At 40.9% G+C, this 19971-nt stretch overlaps 1 protein-coding gene across 16 annotated transcripts in view; it reads right to left on the bottom strand.

Moving 5' to 3' along the window:
• arid1b (AT-rich interaction domain 1B) overlaps positions 1-19971 on the bottom strand; it is a 620676-nt gene that overhangs the window by 76474 nt on the left and 524231 nt on the right. For all 16 annotated transcript variants that reach the window (XM_087991455.1, XM_087991461.1, XM_087991456.1 and 13 more), the window contains one exon: positions 345-457. In XM_087991455.1, coding sequence (XP_087847581.1) covers positions 345-457 — 113 coding nt within the window. The remainder of the gene's footprint in view (positions 1-344; positions 458-19971) is intronic.

Below are 19971 nucleotides of genomic sequence, written 5' to 3'. Positions count from 1 at the left end.
ACACAAGTTTTCCCCAATGAAGGAAGTCACTTAGTCAGTTTTACAAAAAAGCCAGAAAAGCAAAATACCAAATGCCTTTGCTGCTGCAAGGAAGCCATGACAAAAGAGGCAGAGAAAACGGCTGCAGTTCATAAAAACAGGCAAACAACTCTCTAACACCTTAAAGCCAAATTTACTACTGTTCTTAGGTGCCTTTAGAACCAATGACTTTCAGATCCACTTGAAAGAAGAACAGGAATAGAACACGCAAAAGCATGCAGGAGAGATTAGAGACTGAAAACCAAATGATGTAAACAGAGCAGACTTGTTCAGCCAAACCAACACCATCATTGCTGGAGAAATACCTTAGACTTGGTCTCAGTCGGAGGGGGTCCTTCTTCTTTAATATCCATTTTCTGAGGTACTTGAAGTTTGGAATCGGCCTGTGCCAGCATGTCTGCTCCGAGACCCATTGAAGCTATGTACATAACAATTTGGGGAACTAACATTAATCCTAAAATGTATTTGCAAATTTTATTCAAGATTAATGCTGGAAACTAACAGATTGGGACAAATACACAAAATTGTTGCTTTAAATATACGAATACGAAACTTTAAAATACCACAAGTAAAAAGTACTTTAAAAAAAGCCATCAAGGTAGTTTGATTGTTTCCTGCACGTTCCCTAACCCCATGAAAATCCCATTCCAATCTATTCAGGGATTTTCAAAATTCAAATACATAATATACAATTCATGCCAACTATAGATTTCAGTCTGCTCTTTTAAAACCATTCACGCATTCTACACTCACTGTAAACATGTAGCATCTCTTTGTCACTTGTGCAGGGAAAAATCAATTGTATCTATAACTGATAGCTTAGAAAAGAACCTTGTTTTAAATAAGCTTATTTTTAAGATGTTAAAAGGGCAACTACAATTTATTTTGTCTCAGTCTGCACATATGACTATAGTGACATCACTGTCTACACCTATATGAAGACGTTTTCACTGAAACATTTTATAAATTTGAATCACCTTCTCATATGGAAGTGATATGAATTAATTGAACCATAATTTATACTTCAGTGTCCAGTAACCAAACGTTTAATTTCTGAGTATAACCCAGATCTAGTAGCTTTGGAGAACTATATTTATGAACAATGGCTGTTATGTCATAGTATAGCAGCAGAGCTGGACTCACTTTTTAAAAAGTATCATATCCAAAACATTTCAGTCTGGTACATATAAACTTGCTGAGTGACTTAATTCCCATTATACTTGGGTTTTCCATTTGATTCTTAAAACCATAGCTGGCAGGATATCTAATGTATTCCTCTGAATTGCCCACTTTCATTTCTGGACTAAGGCATTACTATAGAATCTAAGAATTTATTAACAGATGATTACATTCTTTTACTACTATCTTTTATTCTCTTCTTCAGCTCAGTAGTCCCTACCATAATTCAGTTAAGCACCTTTGAGTAAGATGGTGACTCTTGCTTTTGGCCCACAATTCATACAAGAGAGAATGTGAAAGTCATATGCAATTATTAGATCATTCAGGATTTCCCAAAACACTTTAGTGCCAGTGGTTTATTTTAGTGTGCAATCAATGGATAAACAATCACTAATTATGATCCAATAGGATTTCAAAACAGCAAATGAATAAATGATAAGATAATTTGTTGCTGTTTTTTTCTGAAGGAATATGCGCTCACTTCTTTGAATAAGCCATGTGACTTATTAAAATAACTGTGAGCAGGTAGTTGGATGTTTAATTGGAAAGATGTAACTTCTTGACAATATAGCAGCTTTCTTTACTAATGTAATAGATTAAAGAGACTTTAAATCCCAAATAAATCTAACCTACAATCTTCACACTCAGAAGATAAGCCATCTAGCTCTTTTTGCAGCATTATAGAATCATTGGAAATTATGAGACAGGAGACGACCAATAACCTGGTCTTCAGACAGAAACCGCTTAGTCCAGCATGTCCATTTTATTTTGTTTTGTACCTCTCTAAGCTCCTTATCCTCAAGTATAGTTCAATTCCCTTTTGCTATCATTTGTGGAATCATATCCAACATCTTAGAGTGTTTGCAATTCTTTGAGTGAGAGCAATTCTCCATACCTTCTATCCATATTTTTTGCAACTGAATAATAGAAAGTATCAGTAGCAGTGGACAAGTTCCAAAGTCAAATCAAGCCATTGCCCTGAATGAAGGACAAGAAGAATTCACTATTTATTTATTTGTCAGGAATTCTTTATAGGATGTGTAGTGCGATTACTAAAGTGGCAGCACGGTGGCTCAGCAGTTAGCACTACTGCCTCATAGCACCAGGAACCCCAGTTAATTTCGGTTTTGGTGACCATCTGTGTGGAGTTTGCATGCTCTCCCAGTGTCTGCATGGGTTCACGCTGGGTGATCCGTTTTTCTCCCATAATCCAAAGATGTGCAGGTTAGGTGGATTGGCCAGGAATGTGCAGACTAGGTGGGTTAGGCATGGTAAATGTAGGGTGACAGAGATACAGTGGGTGCTTGACATGGGTAGGATGCTTGAGGGTTGTGCTGCTCAATGGCCAAATGGCCTTTTTCTGCACTAAAGGGATTTTTATCCTAAAAAGATAAAGAAACCAATCCATCAATGAAGGCACATATACAGATGTATAGTGTAGTGAATAAGTACTTTTTGTATCACACCATTTTGTTACCAGGCAGAAACATCTTGATTTTAAAAACAAAGCATTTATAATGTTTAAAGGAACGTGTAACAAATTGGTTTAAATGGTACAATAGATTAACTTGCTGCAAAGATGGCAGAGAGCAGAGGTATTTTTGTTTCGACAGCATATATAGCATATTTATAAAAAAACATGCAACTGTGAACTGAGGTAAGCTGACAATAATGCCCCTGCAAACTAAAGCTGTGATGTAATGACCCAGAGAAGTTAATGCGACATGTCAAGCATATATACATCAAGAACTTTGGCTTCTGTATGACAAATATTTCAGCTATACGTTGAAACGTTTATGCACTTTTAAACAACGATGAGAAAGGGAAACCGAAACTTTCAATGAAGACACTGCAACAGAAGAGTGAAGTCAAAGTAAATCTTATTAATAGTTTAAAAGTACCTTGTATAAAACCAAAATGCATACTGCAGTGAATACAGGGAAGTGTAAATGTGAGCTTGGCAAACAACACTCTGGATATGTAGGAATATTTACAGTACTGGCAAATTGGACTCACTCACCTTGCCAGTTTATTCACCAGAGTCTTGCTCTCTGGCTGGTGCAATTAAAATTTGTAAAACATGTTCCTACACAGGTGCGCAGTGTAATGATTTTTTAGTGCTTAATCTATGAATTCATTCTGCTTTCACTTCCTTGCAGATTTGGCAGAATATTGTGCTTGTTCATCAACTAATGTCAGCATGTAAAACGAGCATAAAGCAGTTTCATTGCAGCTGCATTGTAGGAAACATATCTGGTATCTCTGAATGAATATAGGAAATCATATGAATTACAGTAAACCCATACAAAAAATGTGCTGCACAAACTAAACTCGGGCTGTGCCGGTCAACTTATACCAAGTTAAAATTCTTACATACAAAATATTTTCGATTTATTTAGAGTTGCATCATTGCAAAACAAATTGCTACCTTAATCTGATTCAACACTTTATCCTGAATGAAGGCAATCCTAATAACCAAATTATGAAGAAGCTGTGCCACTTTATTGCAGAAACTGGGACATGATGGCAAGTTATACATCACCTTTCAGTGGTTTGAAAACATTCTGGTGAAGACAGCATGAAAGTCAGCAAATAGAATGTGGGATACATGATGAAAAATTGAAATTTAAAAATACCTTGCATAAACCCAAAATGCATAAAGCAATCAATGTAACTTTGGCAGACTGCGCTCAGGACCTGTAGGGATATTCATAAGTCGGGTAGCATTGCTGATTAAAGAGGAGATTAACACAATAGTAAAGAAGGATATTAGCCTGGATGATGTGGAATCTGTATGATTGGAGCTGTGGAACATCAAAGGGAAAAAAATCATTTGTGGGAGTTTTGTACAGACCACTAAACAGTAGTTATGAACGATTTTTGAGAAGATTTGTAGCTCAGGTTGAGGTTCTGGATGTAAGTCTGCACACTGAGCTGGATGTTTTGTTGTCAGATGTTTCATCACCATATTAGGTAACATCATCACTGAGCCTCCCATGAAGCGCTCGTGATATGTCCCGCTTTCTATTTATGTGCTTAGGTTTAGGTAGATTGCACCCCATCTACCATCCTCTGAGATGACATCACCCACGAGTGCTTCACCGGAGGCTCACTGATGATGTTACTTAGTATGGTGACAAAACATCTGACAACAAATCTTCTAGCTCAGCGAACAAACTTACATTGAGTTGAGGTTGGGGATGGCATCAAACAGGAAATTAGAGATGCATGCAGTAAGGATACAGTAGTTATTATGGGCAACTTCAATCTACATATTGATTGGACTAACCAAACTGGTAGCAATGTGATGGATGAGGATTTCCTGGAACGTATGAGGGTTGGTTTCCTCGACCAATATGTCGAAGAACCAATTAGAAAGCAGGTCACCCTAGATTTGGTTTTGTGTAATGAGAGAAGATTAATTAGCAACCTTGGGATTAATTAGATCCTTTGGGGAAGATCGACCATAATATGGTAGAATTCTTCACAAAAGATGGAGAGTGACACAGTTAAATCTGAGATTAGGATCCGGAACTTAAAGAGAGCTAATGTTGATGACATAAGACATGTATTGGCTAGGATAAGCTGGCCAATGATTCTTAAGGGTTGACAGTGGACAGGCAATGGCAGACAATTAAAGAACACAGGGATGAACTTCAACAATTGTATATCGCTGTCTGGTATAATAGTAAAACAGGTAAGGTGGCTCAGCTATGGTTAATAAGGGAAATCAGGGATTGTGTTAAAGCCAAACAGGAGGCATATAAATTGGCCAGAAAAAGCAGCAAACCCGAGGACTGGAAGAAATTTAAAATTTAGCAGAGGATGATAAGAGTTTAATTCAGACGGGGAAAATAGAATACAAGAGCAAACTTACAGAAAACACAAAACTGACTGCAAAACTGGTGAAGACAATTGTAGGTCCCTTACAATTAAAATCAGGTGAATTCATAATGGACAAAGAGAAAGCAGGCCAGTTGACCAAAAACTTTGGACTTGTCTTCACTGAGGAGGACACAAGTAACCTTCCAGAAATGCTAGAGGACAGAGGATCAAGCATGAAGGAGTAACTGAAGGAAATGATATTGGGGAAATTGATGAGAATAAAACCTAATAAACCCCGAGGGTCTGATGCTCTGCATCCTAGAGCACTTAAGGAAGTGATCCTAGAAATAGTGAATGCACTGGTGATCTTCCAAATTAACTGTGGAATAGTTCCAATGGACTGCAGGGTAGTTAATGTAACCCCACCTTTTTCAAAAAAGGGAGAGAAAACAGGGAATTATAGGCTGGTGAGCCTGACATCAGTGGCGGGCAAAATGTTGGAGTCAATTATTAAGGATGTAATAACAGAGCATTTTGAAAGTATTGACAGGATCGGTTCAAGTCAGCTTGGGATTCACTGAAAGGAAATCATGCTTGACAAATCTTCTGGAATTATTTTTGAGGATGTGACCTGTAGACTTGACAAAGGTGAATCAGTCGATATTTTGTACATGAACTTTCAAAAGGCTTTTGAGAAGGTCTCACATAAGAGAAGAGAATAGTAAGCAAAATTAATGTTTATGGTATCAGAGGTAACGTGTGTACAGAGAACTGGCTGACAGACAGGAAGCAGAGTGTTTGAATAAATGGTTCCTTTTCAGAGTGCTAGGCAGTGATGAGTGGGATATCACAGAGTTCAGTGCTGGGACCCCAACTGTTCATAATATACATTAATAATTTGGACCAAGAAATTTGTTTGTCTACAAACAATGCGATGAGGACATGCCACGACCCAACACATTAACTACTCTATCCCTGAACTGACAGCCAGACTCCTCTTGGATTTATGACAGCACATAAACCGACAGCCATACTTAGACAACTCACCAGAACAAAAGAACAAATACCCATCATGTGCAGGACAAATTTGATCTAAAAGATTCCATGCAGAGACTGCACAAAACACTATCGAGGAATAACAGGCAGACAACTAGCGACCGCATTTATGAACATCAACTAGCCACTAAATGTCATGACCAGCTATTCTTAGTGTCTATATACACAGATGACAAGGACCACAAATTTGACTGGGACAACACAACAATAATAGGACAAGCCAAACAGAGGACAGCCAGAGAATTCCCTCAAATCTTGGTACTCATCCATGGACTTTATCAAAAAACACATTGACCATGACCCTATATGCTGACCACTGCAACAAGCATCCGGAAGCAGCAAGAACAAAATAAAAAAAATTCCAACTGACACAGTACAACAGCACTTCACAAGAAGCTCCACAGCACTGAGGACGTTATCTAGAAAGGGGATGAAACCAAGTTCCCAGCTCGGCAAACATACCCACAATAACTGCAACTGGCACCCGAGCTACACATATTTACACAAACCTTGAAGTCTCACTCTGACTGGAATATGACTCATCCAATATTACTATTAGCTAGAATCATAATAGTTCAATTAAATATATTTTCCTGATCATTTATGAGACTGACAAAACTACTGTGCACTTTCCACTTCCCTTCCTTAAACAGTTTATAAATAGAAAATCATTGAATAAAAATAAACCATTAATTGTATTGGTAAAAAACTTGAATGAAAACTTATCTTGACAATGTTGTGTCTTTACTTTACATATATTCTTCCAAAGGGGGCTTGAATGATTTTTTTTTTAAAAGTAGTTTTCCGTTGACGTACAGAACAAGTGCTGATTCTGTGAGCCTTGTGTGCAGTAATGTAAATAGTCCTGTCAGCATGACATGCTGTTCTTATGAGCAATCTGTAAAGTTGAAGCATCCTTACACAGATCTCAAGGTTGGTAAAAGAAGGAAAACTAAGAAAATGAACAACAAATCAGTCTGAGGATCAGACAGGTAGTTTTCACAAATCAGAATCCCAGCTATGCTGGTTGGCCTGAAAATGCAATGTGAATGAATTTCAACTGGAAAGTCAGGAGTTGATCTGACAGGACTGATTATTACATAGATCTTGCTTCCTTAGCTTGGGTACAATTAAGCAGTTGATAGTGTGGCTCTATTAACCTTGCATCTAAGCAAGCTAAGTCTTTTTTTTGGTGGAGTGCTGGGATACTTGGTATTAACACTGAAAACCAAAATTCTCTATTATTTCTCCACTGATCAAAGGAGAGATAAAATCGACAGGTGAAGGTCATTAGACCAGTGTAGTCTATTCCACCTTTCTGACTGAAAGAAAATGTATAAAGGCAGACTGGCAGGTGGGGAAAATGTTCCAAAAGTTTTATTATTTTTCAATGAAATTTGTTTAAAAAATATTGATTTTACACATGCAAAGATCAATCCAGCCATAATTTCAAACACTATAGATGATTAAGTGCCGGTAAATAGGCTACTGCAAGAGAATCATTTCCCTTTCATAGATAAACAATTAGCATGAGCAAGATAAATCCTGATAGAGAATAATTAATTTCTTCCGTGTTTGAACAGTTTTTCCAAACAAGAATAAATGGGAATAATATATTTGAATTTTATGGTTGGGTCAGGTGCAAGCCTTTTCAAGACTTGACTGCAATAATGGTGATCGCACAAGATACAGGATAATGATTCTTTTTAACAATAGAACCGTAAACAGTTGAAAAACAAAAAATACTTTACATTTCGCTGGTATGCTAAGCCCCTGTTTAGGCTGCCTCATTTGCTGCCATTTTGTTATAGCATTGTGGATACAATGTAGTATTGGGATTTTGCTTTAGCCTTAAGACCATAAGAACGAGGAACAGAGTAGGCCTTTCCAGCCTGCTCTGCTAATCAAAAGGATTACAGCTGAACAGAACTCCCTCATATCCACTTTCCTACGTTTTTCCCATACCCATTGATTCTGCTATTCTAGAAATAGATCCTTCTGTCCAACTAATCCATGCCCACCGTGTTCCCGAACTAAACTAGGCCCATTTTCCTGCGTTTGGCTCATATCCCTCCACACCTTTCCAGTTCATGTCTTTTAAATGTTGTAACTGTACCTGCGTTCACCACTTCCTTTGGCAGTTCATTCTACACACGAACCGCTCTGTGTAAAAATGTTGTCCTCATGTTCTTTTTAAAACTTTCTCCTCTCACCTTAAAAACATGCTCCCTGGTTTTGAGGTACCCCACCTTAGGGAACAGACCTTTACTATTCACCTTACCTCATGATTTTATAAACCTCTATAAGGGTTCTTGTCAACCTCTTACGTTTCAGTAAAAAAAAGTCACAGCCTATGCTTAGAACTCAAACCTTCCGTTCCTGGCGATACCCTTGTAAATCTTTTCTAAACCCTCTCCAATTAAATAATGTCCTTCCTAGAACAGAAATGCACACAGTACTCCAGAAGTGACCTCACCATTGATCAAGAATCTATCTCAGCCTTAAATATACCGAAAGACTCTGCCTCCAACGGTTTTCTGTAGCACAGAATTCCAAAGACTCTCAACCCTCCAAGAAAAGGAATTCTTCCTCCTATCTGTCTTAGATTGCCGCCCCTTTATTCTGAGACTAAGTTCTCTAGTCCTAGACTCCACTAAGAGGGAAACATCCTCTCAAGTCCCTTAAGAACCTTATATGTTTCAAAGAGATCACCTCTGATTCCCCTAAACTCTAGTCATTAGTCATCGTACATCCCAGAGACCAGCAGAGGGAGTGGGCCCCAGGTCAGCAGCAACACTCCCTTGACCTGGGTGAGACCCAGGCTGCAGCTCCAAAAGCAGGCCCAGGACTCAGAGTTCCCCCCCCCTCTTCTCTCCTCCCCCCCCCTCTTCTCTCCTCCCCCCCCCTCTTCTCTCCTCCCCCCCCCTTCTCTCCTCCCCCCCTTCTCTCCTCCCCCTCTTCTCTCTCCCCCCCCTTCTCTCCCCCCCCCTCTTCTCTCTACCCCCCCCCCCCTCCCCACCCTCTTCTAGACTAATGTCCTTCCTCCAAACCATTAGTATGTATACTGCAATGAGTTATGGTCCCAGCGCTGACCCCTGTGGAACTCACTGGTTACAGGTTGCCAACTTTATAAAAGAACCCCTTCGCCCTCACTGTTTCTGACCCATCAGCAAATTTTCTAATCATGTCAATATGTGACTTCCAACACCAAGGACTCCTATCTTATGACAATCTTCTATAAAGTACCTTGTCAAATGTACTTCTGGAATCATTGAATCCGGACAGTGTGCAAGCAGGCCATTTGGCCCCTTGAGTCCACACTAACCCTCCAAAGAGCATCCCACCCAGATCCACCCCCTATCTATCGGTGTAACCCTGCATTTCCCATGGCTCATTCACCTAACCTCCAAATCTTTGGACTGAGAGGGGAAACCCATGCAGACATGGGGAGAATGTGCAAGCTCCACACAGACAGTAGTCTGAGGGTGAAATCGAACCCGAATCCCTGGTACTGTGAGGCAGCAGTGCTAACCATTGAGTCACTGTGCTGCCTAGATACGACACATCTACTGGTTCCCTTCTACTTTGAAAAACTAATATTTTGGTCACACATAATTGCCCTTTCAATTTACTTCCTAACTCACTATATTTGGCTTTTAGCACCTCATCATTGTTTTAAAACCTGTCATTGGTACTAAGGTGTACGATGACTAATGACTGCTCACTCTCCTTTTTCAGAACGTCCCATAGCTGATGTAATGCCACATGACCTGATTAGCACCATTTTGGGATGGCTTCTCCCATTCCCTAATGTTTCCATGCACTACTCTCTCGCTTGCTGATTCTCTCCTGCTTACCATTTTTCTCCTGCATTCTCCCATGTATCAATTCCCTTCCAGACCTTCTTAATTGCCACTTCTCCCTAAAGCCTCCTGCTCACAGCTTCTCTCTCAGTTTCCCTCACCTTAATCATCCCTCTCCTGAGCCCTCACTCACAGCGAGATTTCAAGAGAGGAAAGCGATGATCACATGGGTTAGCAATTAGGAGAGCCACCAAGCAGCAGGAACTAGAAATTATTTGAATATTTGTTTTATATTTTAAAATTCAAGTTATTTCAATTAGAAATACAGGAACTTCAAATGCACTGTATTTCAATTTCTAATGTTTTAATTTCTTTTGACAAGAAGAGTTTTTTAAGACCTAGTTGCAACTTTTACACTTATTGCAACAGTAAAATCTGACACAAAGTTGCACTTTTCAGGAATACAACCAGTGTTAGCAAGAAATTCCTACATTGGTTCAGTGAGATCAATACATTTTTTCATGAGTGTACAAAATCACTCATTCACAGATATTGCTACAAAATGCTTTCCAGTTTTTGCACAAGATATTTTCTCTTTCCACATTTAAGCAGTCATACTGTTTTCTCACATACTGTTTTGTGTAAACTATCAAAACAAACATTTACTAATGTTAATAAGCCGCAAACACAAACAAACAAGTACCTGCACAATTGCTTATAAAAAAGCCTTGAACACTGCAAGAAAATTGCTAGAGGAAGAATTCTGTACAGATTCAATATAAAGGATATTGCCAATTGAATCTGACCTCAGAAAAGCTCTTGTATCTCTAAACAACATCCTAGCCTTAGACTTTGTCAGATATCAAAAAAAGGTGCTATTCAACACAAATTTATGCTGTCATAGAACTTATAAATCACCAAAATCTCTGTGTTTATGAGGATAATTTTCACAGGCTTAACAGAACTAACAAGCTAGAGAAGTGTTCTGTAGCTTGCTGCCTGAGATACAGCATTTCCTGTATGATACTTGTAAGTGGTAATTTTAGCACCTTGTCATCCCAATGTGCTTCCTTCTCTCCCCACAGACTGAATGGCCGTTTGCTTACCTCATACTCTGGGCCAAATTGAAAACAACTGCAAAGCAAGATAATCTAATTCAACACCATCCATTTTACAACTGATAACTTCACAGCTAAGAACCACATTGAAAACAATGCATTCCCCCTTCCCCTCTGCACTGCTGTTGAGATACATTCAAGTTTAGCAATATTAGGAAAAAATTAAATCTGGAAATAACTCCTACTTCAAACAAAGTGAGACTGTTGTACGTTGTAGTAATCCTTTAAAAGGTTGCAATGTGATGAGGAAAAACATCAAACATATTAATAATTTTGGGTAGGTCCTAATTTTTAAGCAGCACACACTTGATTAAATGAGAATCCAGGTGCAAAAAGAGGAATCTGAACAACATTTAATTTTAATTTGATGGAGCCTTGGCAGAAAGGAAAAGATAACAATCGAAATCCATTGAATCCAAGTCATCTAGTGTAACTTTGGCCCATTTGGCTGATGGGTCAGTTTATGCCCCAAATTGGGTAATGATGGTACCTTATGTATAACTATGTTGACCTCTATGAAATCTCCTTTTCTCTAAGGAGAAGAATGCCAGCCTTCCAACCTAACCTTGCAAGTCTTTTAAGCCTCATCTGAACCATCTCAAGTACCTGCACATTGTTTCTGTGAATTGGTCACAATACTCCAGTAGGTTCAACATTCATTGCTTACTTCTGTATTTAATGCCTCTTTTAATGATGTCCAGGTATCCACATAATGTGCAAACCACTTTCTCAATTTGGTGTGCAAGGTGTCCAAAAATAGACATGCATATTCCCAGAGTCCTCTATTCTTACTCAAACTTTAAATTCTGCTATTAAATCTATATTGTCATTCCCTATTCCTTCTAACAGCACAGGTCCAGACTCATACTAACCATGGCAGCTTTTTTTCTGGGATGTGGTGTCAACTGGCAAAGCCCTTTAAGGCTGTTAAAAATAAACCACATTGCTGCTGTTCAGAGGTCACATGTAGACCACGCCAAAAAAGGATACGATATTCTTCCCTTAAGGGCATTAAGAAACCAGATGGGTTTTGGTGATAATTGGTGATTGTTTCATGTTTGCTATTCCCTCAACTAGCTTTCAATCCAGATAGTTTTAATTAATTGAATTTATTAATTGATTTAAACGAACTTCACTAGCTGACAAGTTGGGAATTGAATCCACATTCCTGTGGCATCAGGTTGTACACTGAGTTACTAATCCAGTGAGAATACCACTGCATCACCATCCGCCTCATCAAGATCCTCTCTCATGGAGAGATACCTCCTTACCTTGTCCTTTGTATAGTGTGGAAGATGATTATCTATCTCTTCCTCTCTAAATCAGGTACCTATAGTACCTGATGAACTATGGCTAATTAGCAATTAACAACAATTTATTATGACTGAATGAAATAATGAGAATGTTAAATTGCGAGGCATCATTTCCTACATGAAACTAAACTGACCCATGTATCTGTTCCTGTGATTCATCTAGATACGAAACGTCTCATGCATTTTAACCAGAAGGAGCTTTAGGTGTCCTAGACAATTTTTTTACCTCAAGTAATTCCCAAAAGCAATTACTAATTTAATAGCTGTTAGCAGGATGCTTTTGCTTGCTAAGGCTTTCTATTTTAAAAAACAAATTATGCTACTTTGTGACTTTTATCAGAATAAGGGGATGCGACAACCTGGTGGCATTATCACTGGACTATTACTAGAGAGACTGAGGTAATATTCTGAGGACCAGGGTTCAAATCCTGCTTATTCAGAATCTAATGATAACCACTTTTTGGGGTGGCATGGTGGTTCTGCAGTTTGCACTGCTGTCTCACAGTGCCAGGGAACCAGGTTCGATTCCAGCCTTGAGGGACTGACTGGAGTTTGCGCATTCTCTCTAAGCCTGCGTGTTTCCTCAGTGTGCTCCAGTTTCCTCCCACAGTCCAAAGTGGTGCAGGTTAAGTCGATTGTCCATGCTAAATTGCCCATAGTGTGCAGACTGGGTGGATTAGCCATGGGGAATGCAGGGCTATTGAGTGAGGGGGGGAACTCTTCGGAGGGTTGGTGTGGACTTGATGAGCTGAATGGCCTGCTTCCACACTGTAGGAACTCTATGAATATATTGTAAATGCTATTAGATCACAAGTCTGTGTTTATGATGATATTAAACAAATACAAAAGCATAATGAATAACTTCCAGTTCATTTAATATGTAAAGCAGTCTTAACAACAGCACATTACTTATCACGTTTTAATTTCAACAATGGGTTTATGTCCCTGAACTGACCAGGTCAGAATCAGGTAAATTACTCAATCTTGAGGTACAGTAGTTTATTTTTCAATTTAGATTAGATTCTCTACAATATGGAAACAGGCCCTTCGGCCCAACAAGTCCACCCTGACCCTCCGAAGAGTAACCCATCCAGATCCATTTCCCTACCCTATATTTACTCCTAACTTGGCAATTTAGTGTGGTCAATTCACCTAACCTGCACACCTTTTGGATTGAGAGATGAAACTGGAGCACCCAGAGAAACCCACGCAGAGGGAAAAAAGTGATGGGATAACACATCTCCTAAATAGAATTTCATTCCAAATTTCATTTTACATTTGCTTAAACCGACATATATAAATCAGGTATGCACAAACAGAAGATTCTGACCAAGTAATTTTCATTCTATTCTGTTTGGAGAGAAAAGACAATTTAGAAATTTAACCAAGTATTTCATTTAACTTGTGTCAAAGTCAAATATTCATCAGTGCATTCAACAACTGCACCATGCAAGCTCCTACATAAACAGAATCATGGGATCAATCTGGAATAAGGCTTTAATGTGGGACTTTGCCAACTTTAACAAATATGCAAACTATCTAACAAGTTACATGGTTCCTATTGTTACAAAGTCAAAAGCATGTATACTCACTTTAAAATAGAGTGTTTTCTGAATATTGAAGTAAACTTAAAGTGTTTCCTGAATGGAAAGGTTGGGAGACAAGCTATTCCAAAATAGAGTCAAGATTAGTGTGGTGCTGGAAAAGCACAACAGGTCAAGCAGCATCCGAGGAGCAGGAAAATCAACGTCTCGGGCAAAAGCCCTTCATCAGGAATGAGGCAGGGAGCCTCCAGGGTGGAAAAATAAATGGGAGGGGTGTGGGGCTGGGGAGAAGGTAGCTACGAGTACAATAGGTGGATGGGGTTGGGGATGAAGGTTATAGATCGGAGAGGAGGGTGGAGTGCATAGGTGGAAAGGAAGACTGGCAGGTAGGACAGGTCATGAGGATGGTGCTGAGCTGGCAGGTTGGAAATGGGGTAAGGTGGGGGGAGGGGAAATGAGGAAACTGGTGAAATCCACATTGATGCCCTGGGGTTGAAGTGATCCGAGGTGAAAGATGAGGCGTTCTTTCTACAGGTGTTGGGTGGTGAGGGAATGGTGGTGGAGGCGGCCCAGGACCTGCATGTCCTCAGCAGAGTGGGAGGGGGGGGGGTTGAAATGTTGGGCCACAGGGCGGTGGGGTTGATTGGTGCGGTTGTCCCAGAGATGTTCTCTAAAGCACTCTGCGAGAAGGCGTCCAGTCTCCCCAATGTAAAAGAGACCGCATTGGGAGCAACGGATACAATAAATGGCGGCCTACTCCACTGCCACTTCCTCACCACCCAACGCCTGGAGAAAGAACACCTCATCTTCTGCCTTGAAACACTTCAACCCCAGGGCATGAATGTGGACTTCACCACTTTCCTCATTTCCCCTCCCCCCACCTTACCCCAGTTCCAACCTGCCAGCTCAGCACCATCCTCATGACCGGTCCTATCTGCCAATCTTCCTTCCCACCTATCCACTCCACCCTCCTCTCTCACCTATCACCTTTATCTCCACCTCCACCCATCTATTGTATTGTTAGCTACTTTCTCCTCAACCCCATCCTCCTCCCATTTATTTCTCCACCTCGTAGGTTCCCTGCCTCATTCCCGATAAAGGGCTTTTGCCCGAGACGTCGATTTTCCTGTTCCTCGAATGCTGCCTGACCTGCTGTGAGGACGTGGTGCATGTCCTGCTGCTGCTTTGGCATTGTGCTTTTAGAAACTCTTGCCCTAAAAATAAATACAGATGTTAAATAGTCATGCAAATCCTGCAAATCAGCAGCAGGACATGCACCACGTCCAACAGCAGGTCAGGCAGCATTCGAGGAACAGGAAAATCGACGTCTCGGGCAAAAGCCCTTTATCGGGAATGAGGCAGGGAACCTACGAGGTGGAGAAATAAATGGGAGGAGGATGGGGTTGAGGAGAAAGTAGCTAACAATACAATAGATACAATCTCCAGTATCTGCAGTCCTCACTTTCAACTATTCCAAAATAGATACATGTAACAATTTGCTGTTAAATGGTTGCTCTTTTGACAACAATTCAAATTTACCCAGTTTCAATTATTCTCAGGATACTAAAACCCAATTGAGTTTGAATTTATTGTTTTGACAACATTGGACCAATAACAGGGAACAATGTTGGGGAGATTAAAAAAACCGGGCATTTTGAAAATTGGTCAGAGTAACTGCCACCAATCAGCTGAGCAATTGCTGTAGAGCCAGAGAGCTAACTGCCTGTCTAAAGTCTTGCTCTCCAAGAAATTCGACACTCCCCACCAAAGATACCTTTTCCTGTAAAATATACTCGTAGTCCAAAGAAAGATGACGCCCCAGTGAGATCAGCAGGCAGAAGACTGAAGACAGTGGAGAAGACAGAGACTGTGTGGACTTGAAATTAAGTTAATGTAACATTTAATAAGTATATTATTGGAACAGCATGTTAATAGGATTGTGATCAGTTAGGGGAAACTGTGTCCAGTATGTTAGTAGTTTGTTTAGGTGCTCTGTTAGGAAAATAATTTTTTATTTTTCTTTAAACAGTGGAAATTAGGAGTTCTCTTTCACTCCCTCAAACTTTTAACAGATTACAAGGTGCGGTGAGCTTTTCTGAATGTTTGGTTTTAATTAACAGAGTTTGACCTCCACATCATAACACTACCTGGAAGGTGCTTAGTCAAATGTAGTAGGAGTCCAGATTCTGCAATGGCAAGTGTGGTCTCTTGATAAACATGTGGTGTACAAGAACACCGAAAACAAAGGTTAGTCTAAAGAGCTATATCCTTCCTTTCCAAGAATGCTTGATTTGCATGACTATTTAACATCTGTATTTATTTTTAGGGCAAGAGTTTCTAAAAGCACAATGCCAAAGCAGCAGCAGGACATGCACCACGTCCAACACCATGGATGTGTCAACCTACAAGATGCACTGCAGTAATCCAAAAAGGTATTTTCGAAAGCATCTTCCAAAATATGTAATCTGCACTACCTGAACAGGCTCAACAGGTGTATGAAACCCTACCACTTGCAAACTCTGTTGCAAGGAACACACCATCTTAACTTTCTAAAAAAAAAATTGTTCATAGGATGAGGGTGTCACCAGCCATGTCAGTATTAATTGCCCTATGAGATGGCAATAAAGATTCAACCACCTTTCTGTGTGTCTGGAGTTACATCTTGGCCAGACCAGTTCCCTTCCCTGAAAGCACATTAGTGAACTGGATAGATTTTTCTGACAATTGACTCATGATCATCATTAGACTCTTAATTCCACATTTTTATTGAATTCAAATTTGAGCATCTGCCTTGGCGTGATTTGAAGCCGGGTCCCCAGGACATTAAATGTTTTAGTAGGGTCAGAGGTGGGGGTAAAAGAGGGGGAGGTGTGGCATTGCTTGTCAAAGATAGTATTACAGCTGTGGAAAGGACGATGGATGAAGACTCGCCATCTGAGGTAGTTTGGGCTGAGGTTAGGAATAGGAAAGGTGAGCTCACCCTGTTAGGAGTTTTTTACAGGCCTCCTAATAGTCCTAGAAACGTAGAAGAAAGGATTGCGAGGATGATTCAAGAGAAGAGTGAAAGTAGGGTCAGAGGTGGGGGTAAAAGAGGGGGAGGTGTGGTTGTTATGGGGGACTTTAACTTTCCTGATATTGATTGGGAAAGCTATAGCTCAAGTTCGTTAGATGGGTCAGTGTTTGTCCAAAGTGTGCAGGAGGGTTTCCTGACACAATATGTAGATAGGCCAACAAGAGGTGAGGCCATACTGGATTTGGTTCTGGGTAACGAACCAGGCCAGGTGTTAGAATTAGAGGTAGGTGAGCGCTTTGGGGACAGTGACCACAATTCGGTGACTTTTACTCTAGTAATGGAGAGGGATAAGTGTGCACTACAGGGCAAGAGTTATAGCTGGGGGCAGGGAAATTATAATGCGGTGAGGCATGACTTAGGATGTGTGGCTTGGAAAAGTAAGCTTCAAGGCAAGGGCGTAATTGATATGTGGAGCTTGTTCAAGGAGCAACTATTGAATGTCCTTGATAAGTATAGCCCCGTCAGGCAGGGAGGAAAAGGTCGTGTGAGGGAGCCGTGGTTTAATAAGGAATTGGAATCCCTTGTTAAATGGAAGAGGGCGGCCTATGTAAAGATGAGGCGTGAAGGTTCAATTGGGGCGATTGAGAGTTATAAGGTAGCCAGGAAGGATCTGAAGAGAGAGCTAAGAGCAGCAAGGAGGGGACATGAAAGGTCCTTAGTTGGTAGGATTAGGGAAAACCCTAAGGCTTTCTATAGGTATGTCAGCAATAAAAGAATGACTAGGGTAGGAATAGGTCCAGTCAAGGATAGTAGTGGGAAGTTGCGTGTGGAGGCTGAAGAGATTGGGGAGACACTGAATGAATACTTTTCGTCAGTATTCACTCAGGAACAGGACATTGTTGTCGATGTGAATACTGAGTCACAATTAAGTAGAATGGATGGCTTTGAGGTATGTAGAGAAGTGGTGTTGGAAATTCTGGAAAGGGTGAAAATAGATAAGTCCCCTGGGCCTGATGGCATTTATCCTCGGATTCTCTGGGAAGCAAGGGAGGAGATTGCAGAGCCATTGGCCTTGATTTTTATGTCCTCGTTGTCTACAGGAGTAGTGCCAGAAGATTGGAGGCTAGCAAATGTGGTTCCCTTGTTCAAGAAGGGGTGTAGGGATAACCCTAGTAACTATAGGCTGGTGAGTCTCACTTCTGTTGTGGGCAAAATCTTAGAGAGAATTGTAAGGGATAGGATTTATGAACATCTGGATAGGAATAATGTGATCAAGGATAGTCAGCATGGTTTTGTGAAGGGCAGGTCGTGCCTCACAAACCTTATTGAATTCTTTGAGAAGGTGACTAAGGAGGTGGACAAGGGGAAATCGGTAGATGTGGTGTATTTGGATTTTAGTAAGGCGTTTGATAAGGTTCCCCATGGTAGACTACTGCAAAAAATACGGAGGTATGGCATTGAGGGTGAGTTGGAGGTTTGGATTAGGAGTTGGCTGGCTGGAAGAAGACAGAGGGTAGTAGTTGATGGCAAAGGTTCATCTTGGAGTGCCGTCACTAGCGGTGTTCCGCAAGGATCTGTTTTGGGACCACTGCTGTTTGTCATTTTTATAAATGACCTGGAGGAGGGGTTAGAAGGTTGGGTGAGCAAGTTTGCGGATGATACGAAAGTCGGAGGAGTTGTAGACAGTGAGGAAGGATGTGGCAGGTTACAGCGGGATATAGATAAGCTGCAGAACTGGGCAGAAAGGTGGCAAATGGAGTTCAATGTAGCTACGTGTGAGGTGATTCACTTTGGTAAGAGTAACAAAAAGATGGGGTACTGGGCTAATGGTCAGATACTTGGTAGTGTGGATGAGCAGAGGGATCTTGGTGTCCATGTACACAGATCTTTGAAAGTTGCCACTCAGGTAAATAGTGTGGTGAAGAAGGCTTATGGCGTACTGGCTTTTATTGGTAGAGGAATTGAGTTCCGGAGTCCTGAGGTCATGTTGCAGTTGTATAAGACTCTGGTGCGGCCACATCTGGAGTATTGTGTGCAGTTTTGGTCGCCATTCTATAGGAAGGATGTGGAGGCACTGGAACGGGTGCAGAGGAGGTTTACCAGGATGTTGCCTGGTATGGTAGAAAGATCGTATGAGGAAAGGCTGAGGCACTTGGGGTTGTTTTCATTGGAGAAAAGAAGGTTTAGGGGTGACTTGATAGAGGTGTACAAGATGATTAGGGGTTTTGATAGGGTCGACAGTGAGAATCTTTTTCCACGTATGGAGTCAGCTATTACAAGGGGGCATAGCTTTAATTTAAGGGGGGGTAGGTATAGGACAGATGTTAGGGGTAGGTTCTTTACTCAGCGAGTCGTGAGTTCATGGAATGCCCTGCCAGTAGCAGTGGTGGACTCTCCCTCTTTATGGGCATTTAAGTGGGGATTGGATAGGCATATGGAGGATAGTGGGCAGTGTAGGTTAGGTGGGCTTAGATCGGCACAACATCGAGGGCCGAAGGGCCTGTACTGAGCTGTATTCTTCTATGTTCTATGTCTCTGGATTAAGAGTCTAGTAATAGTACCACTAGGCTATCTCCAGGAAACATATTGCCATGATCTCAGCATGACCTTGAACTGTTTTTTTTAATTCACTTGTGGGACTTGGACATCACTGGCTGGCCAGCATTTATTCCTTGTTCACAATTCGCCCTGGAGAAGGTGGTTGTGAGCTGACACCTTGAACTGTTACAGTCCTCATAATAGGTTGACTCATAATACTGTTAGGGAGAAGTTGCAGGATTTCGGCCAAGCAATACATTTCCAAGTCAGGATGGTGAGTGGCTTGGAAGAGAACTTGCTGGTGGTGTTACTCCCAGGTATCTGCTGCCCTCGTCCTTCTGCATGGATGTGGTTACGGTTTGGAAGATACTGGTGAATTTCTGCAGTGCATCTTGTAGATCGTATACACAGCTGCTACTGAGTGTTGGTGGTGGAGGGAGTGGATGTGGTGCCGATCAAGGCGGGCTGCTTTGTCCTGCATGGTGTCAAGCTTCTCGAGTGCTATTGGAACTGCATGCCTTCAGGCAAGTGGAAAGTAATTTG

This window comes from Chiloscyllium plagiosum, unplaced genomic scaffold (assembly GCF_037043375.1).
Source record: "Chiloscyllium plagiosum isolate Xiang-an unplaced genomic scaffold, Cpla_swu_hap1 HiC_scaffold_10, whole genome shotgun sequence".
NCBI lineage: Eukaryota > Metazoa > Chordata > Chondrichthyes > Orectolobiformes > Hemiscylliidae > Chiloscyllium > Chiloscyllium plagiosum.
This window is presented reverse-complemented; position numbering and strand designations above follow the sequence as displayed.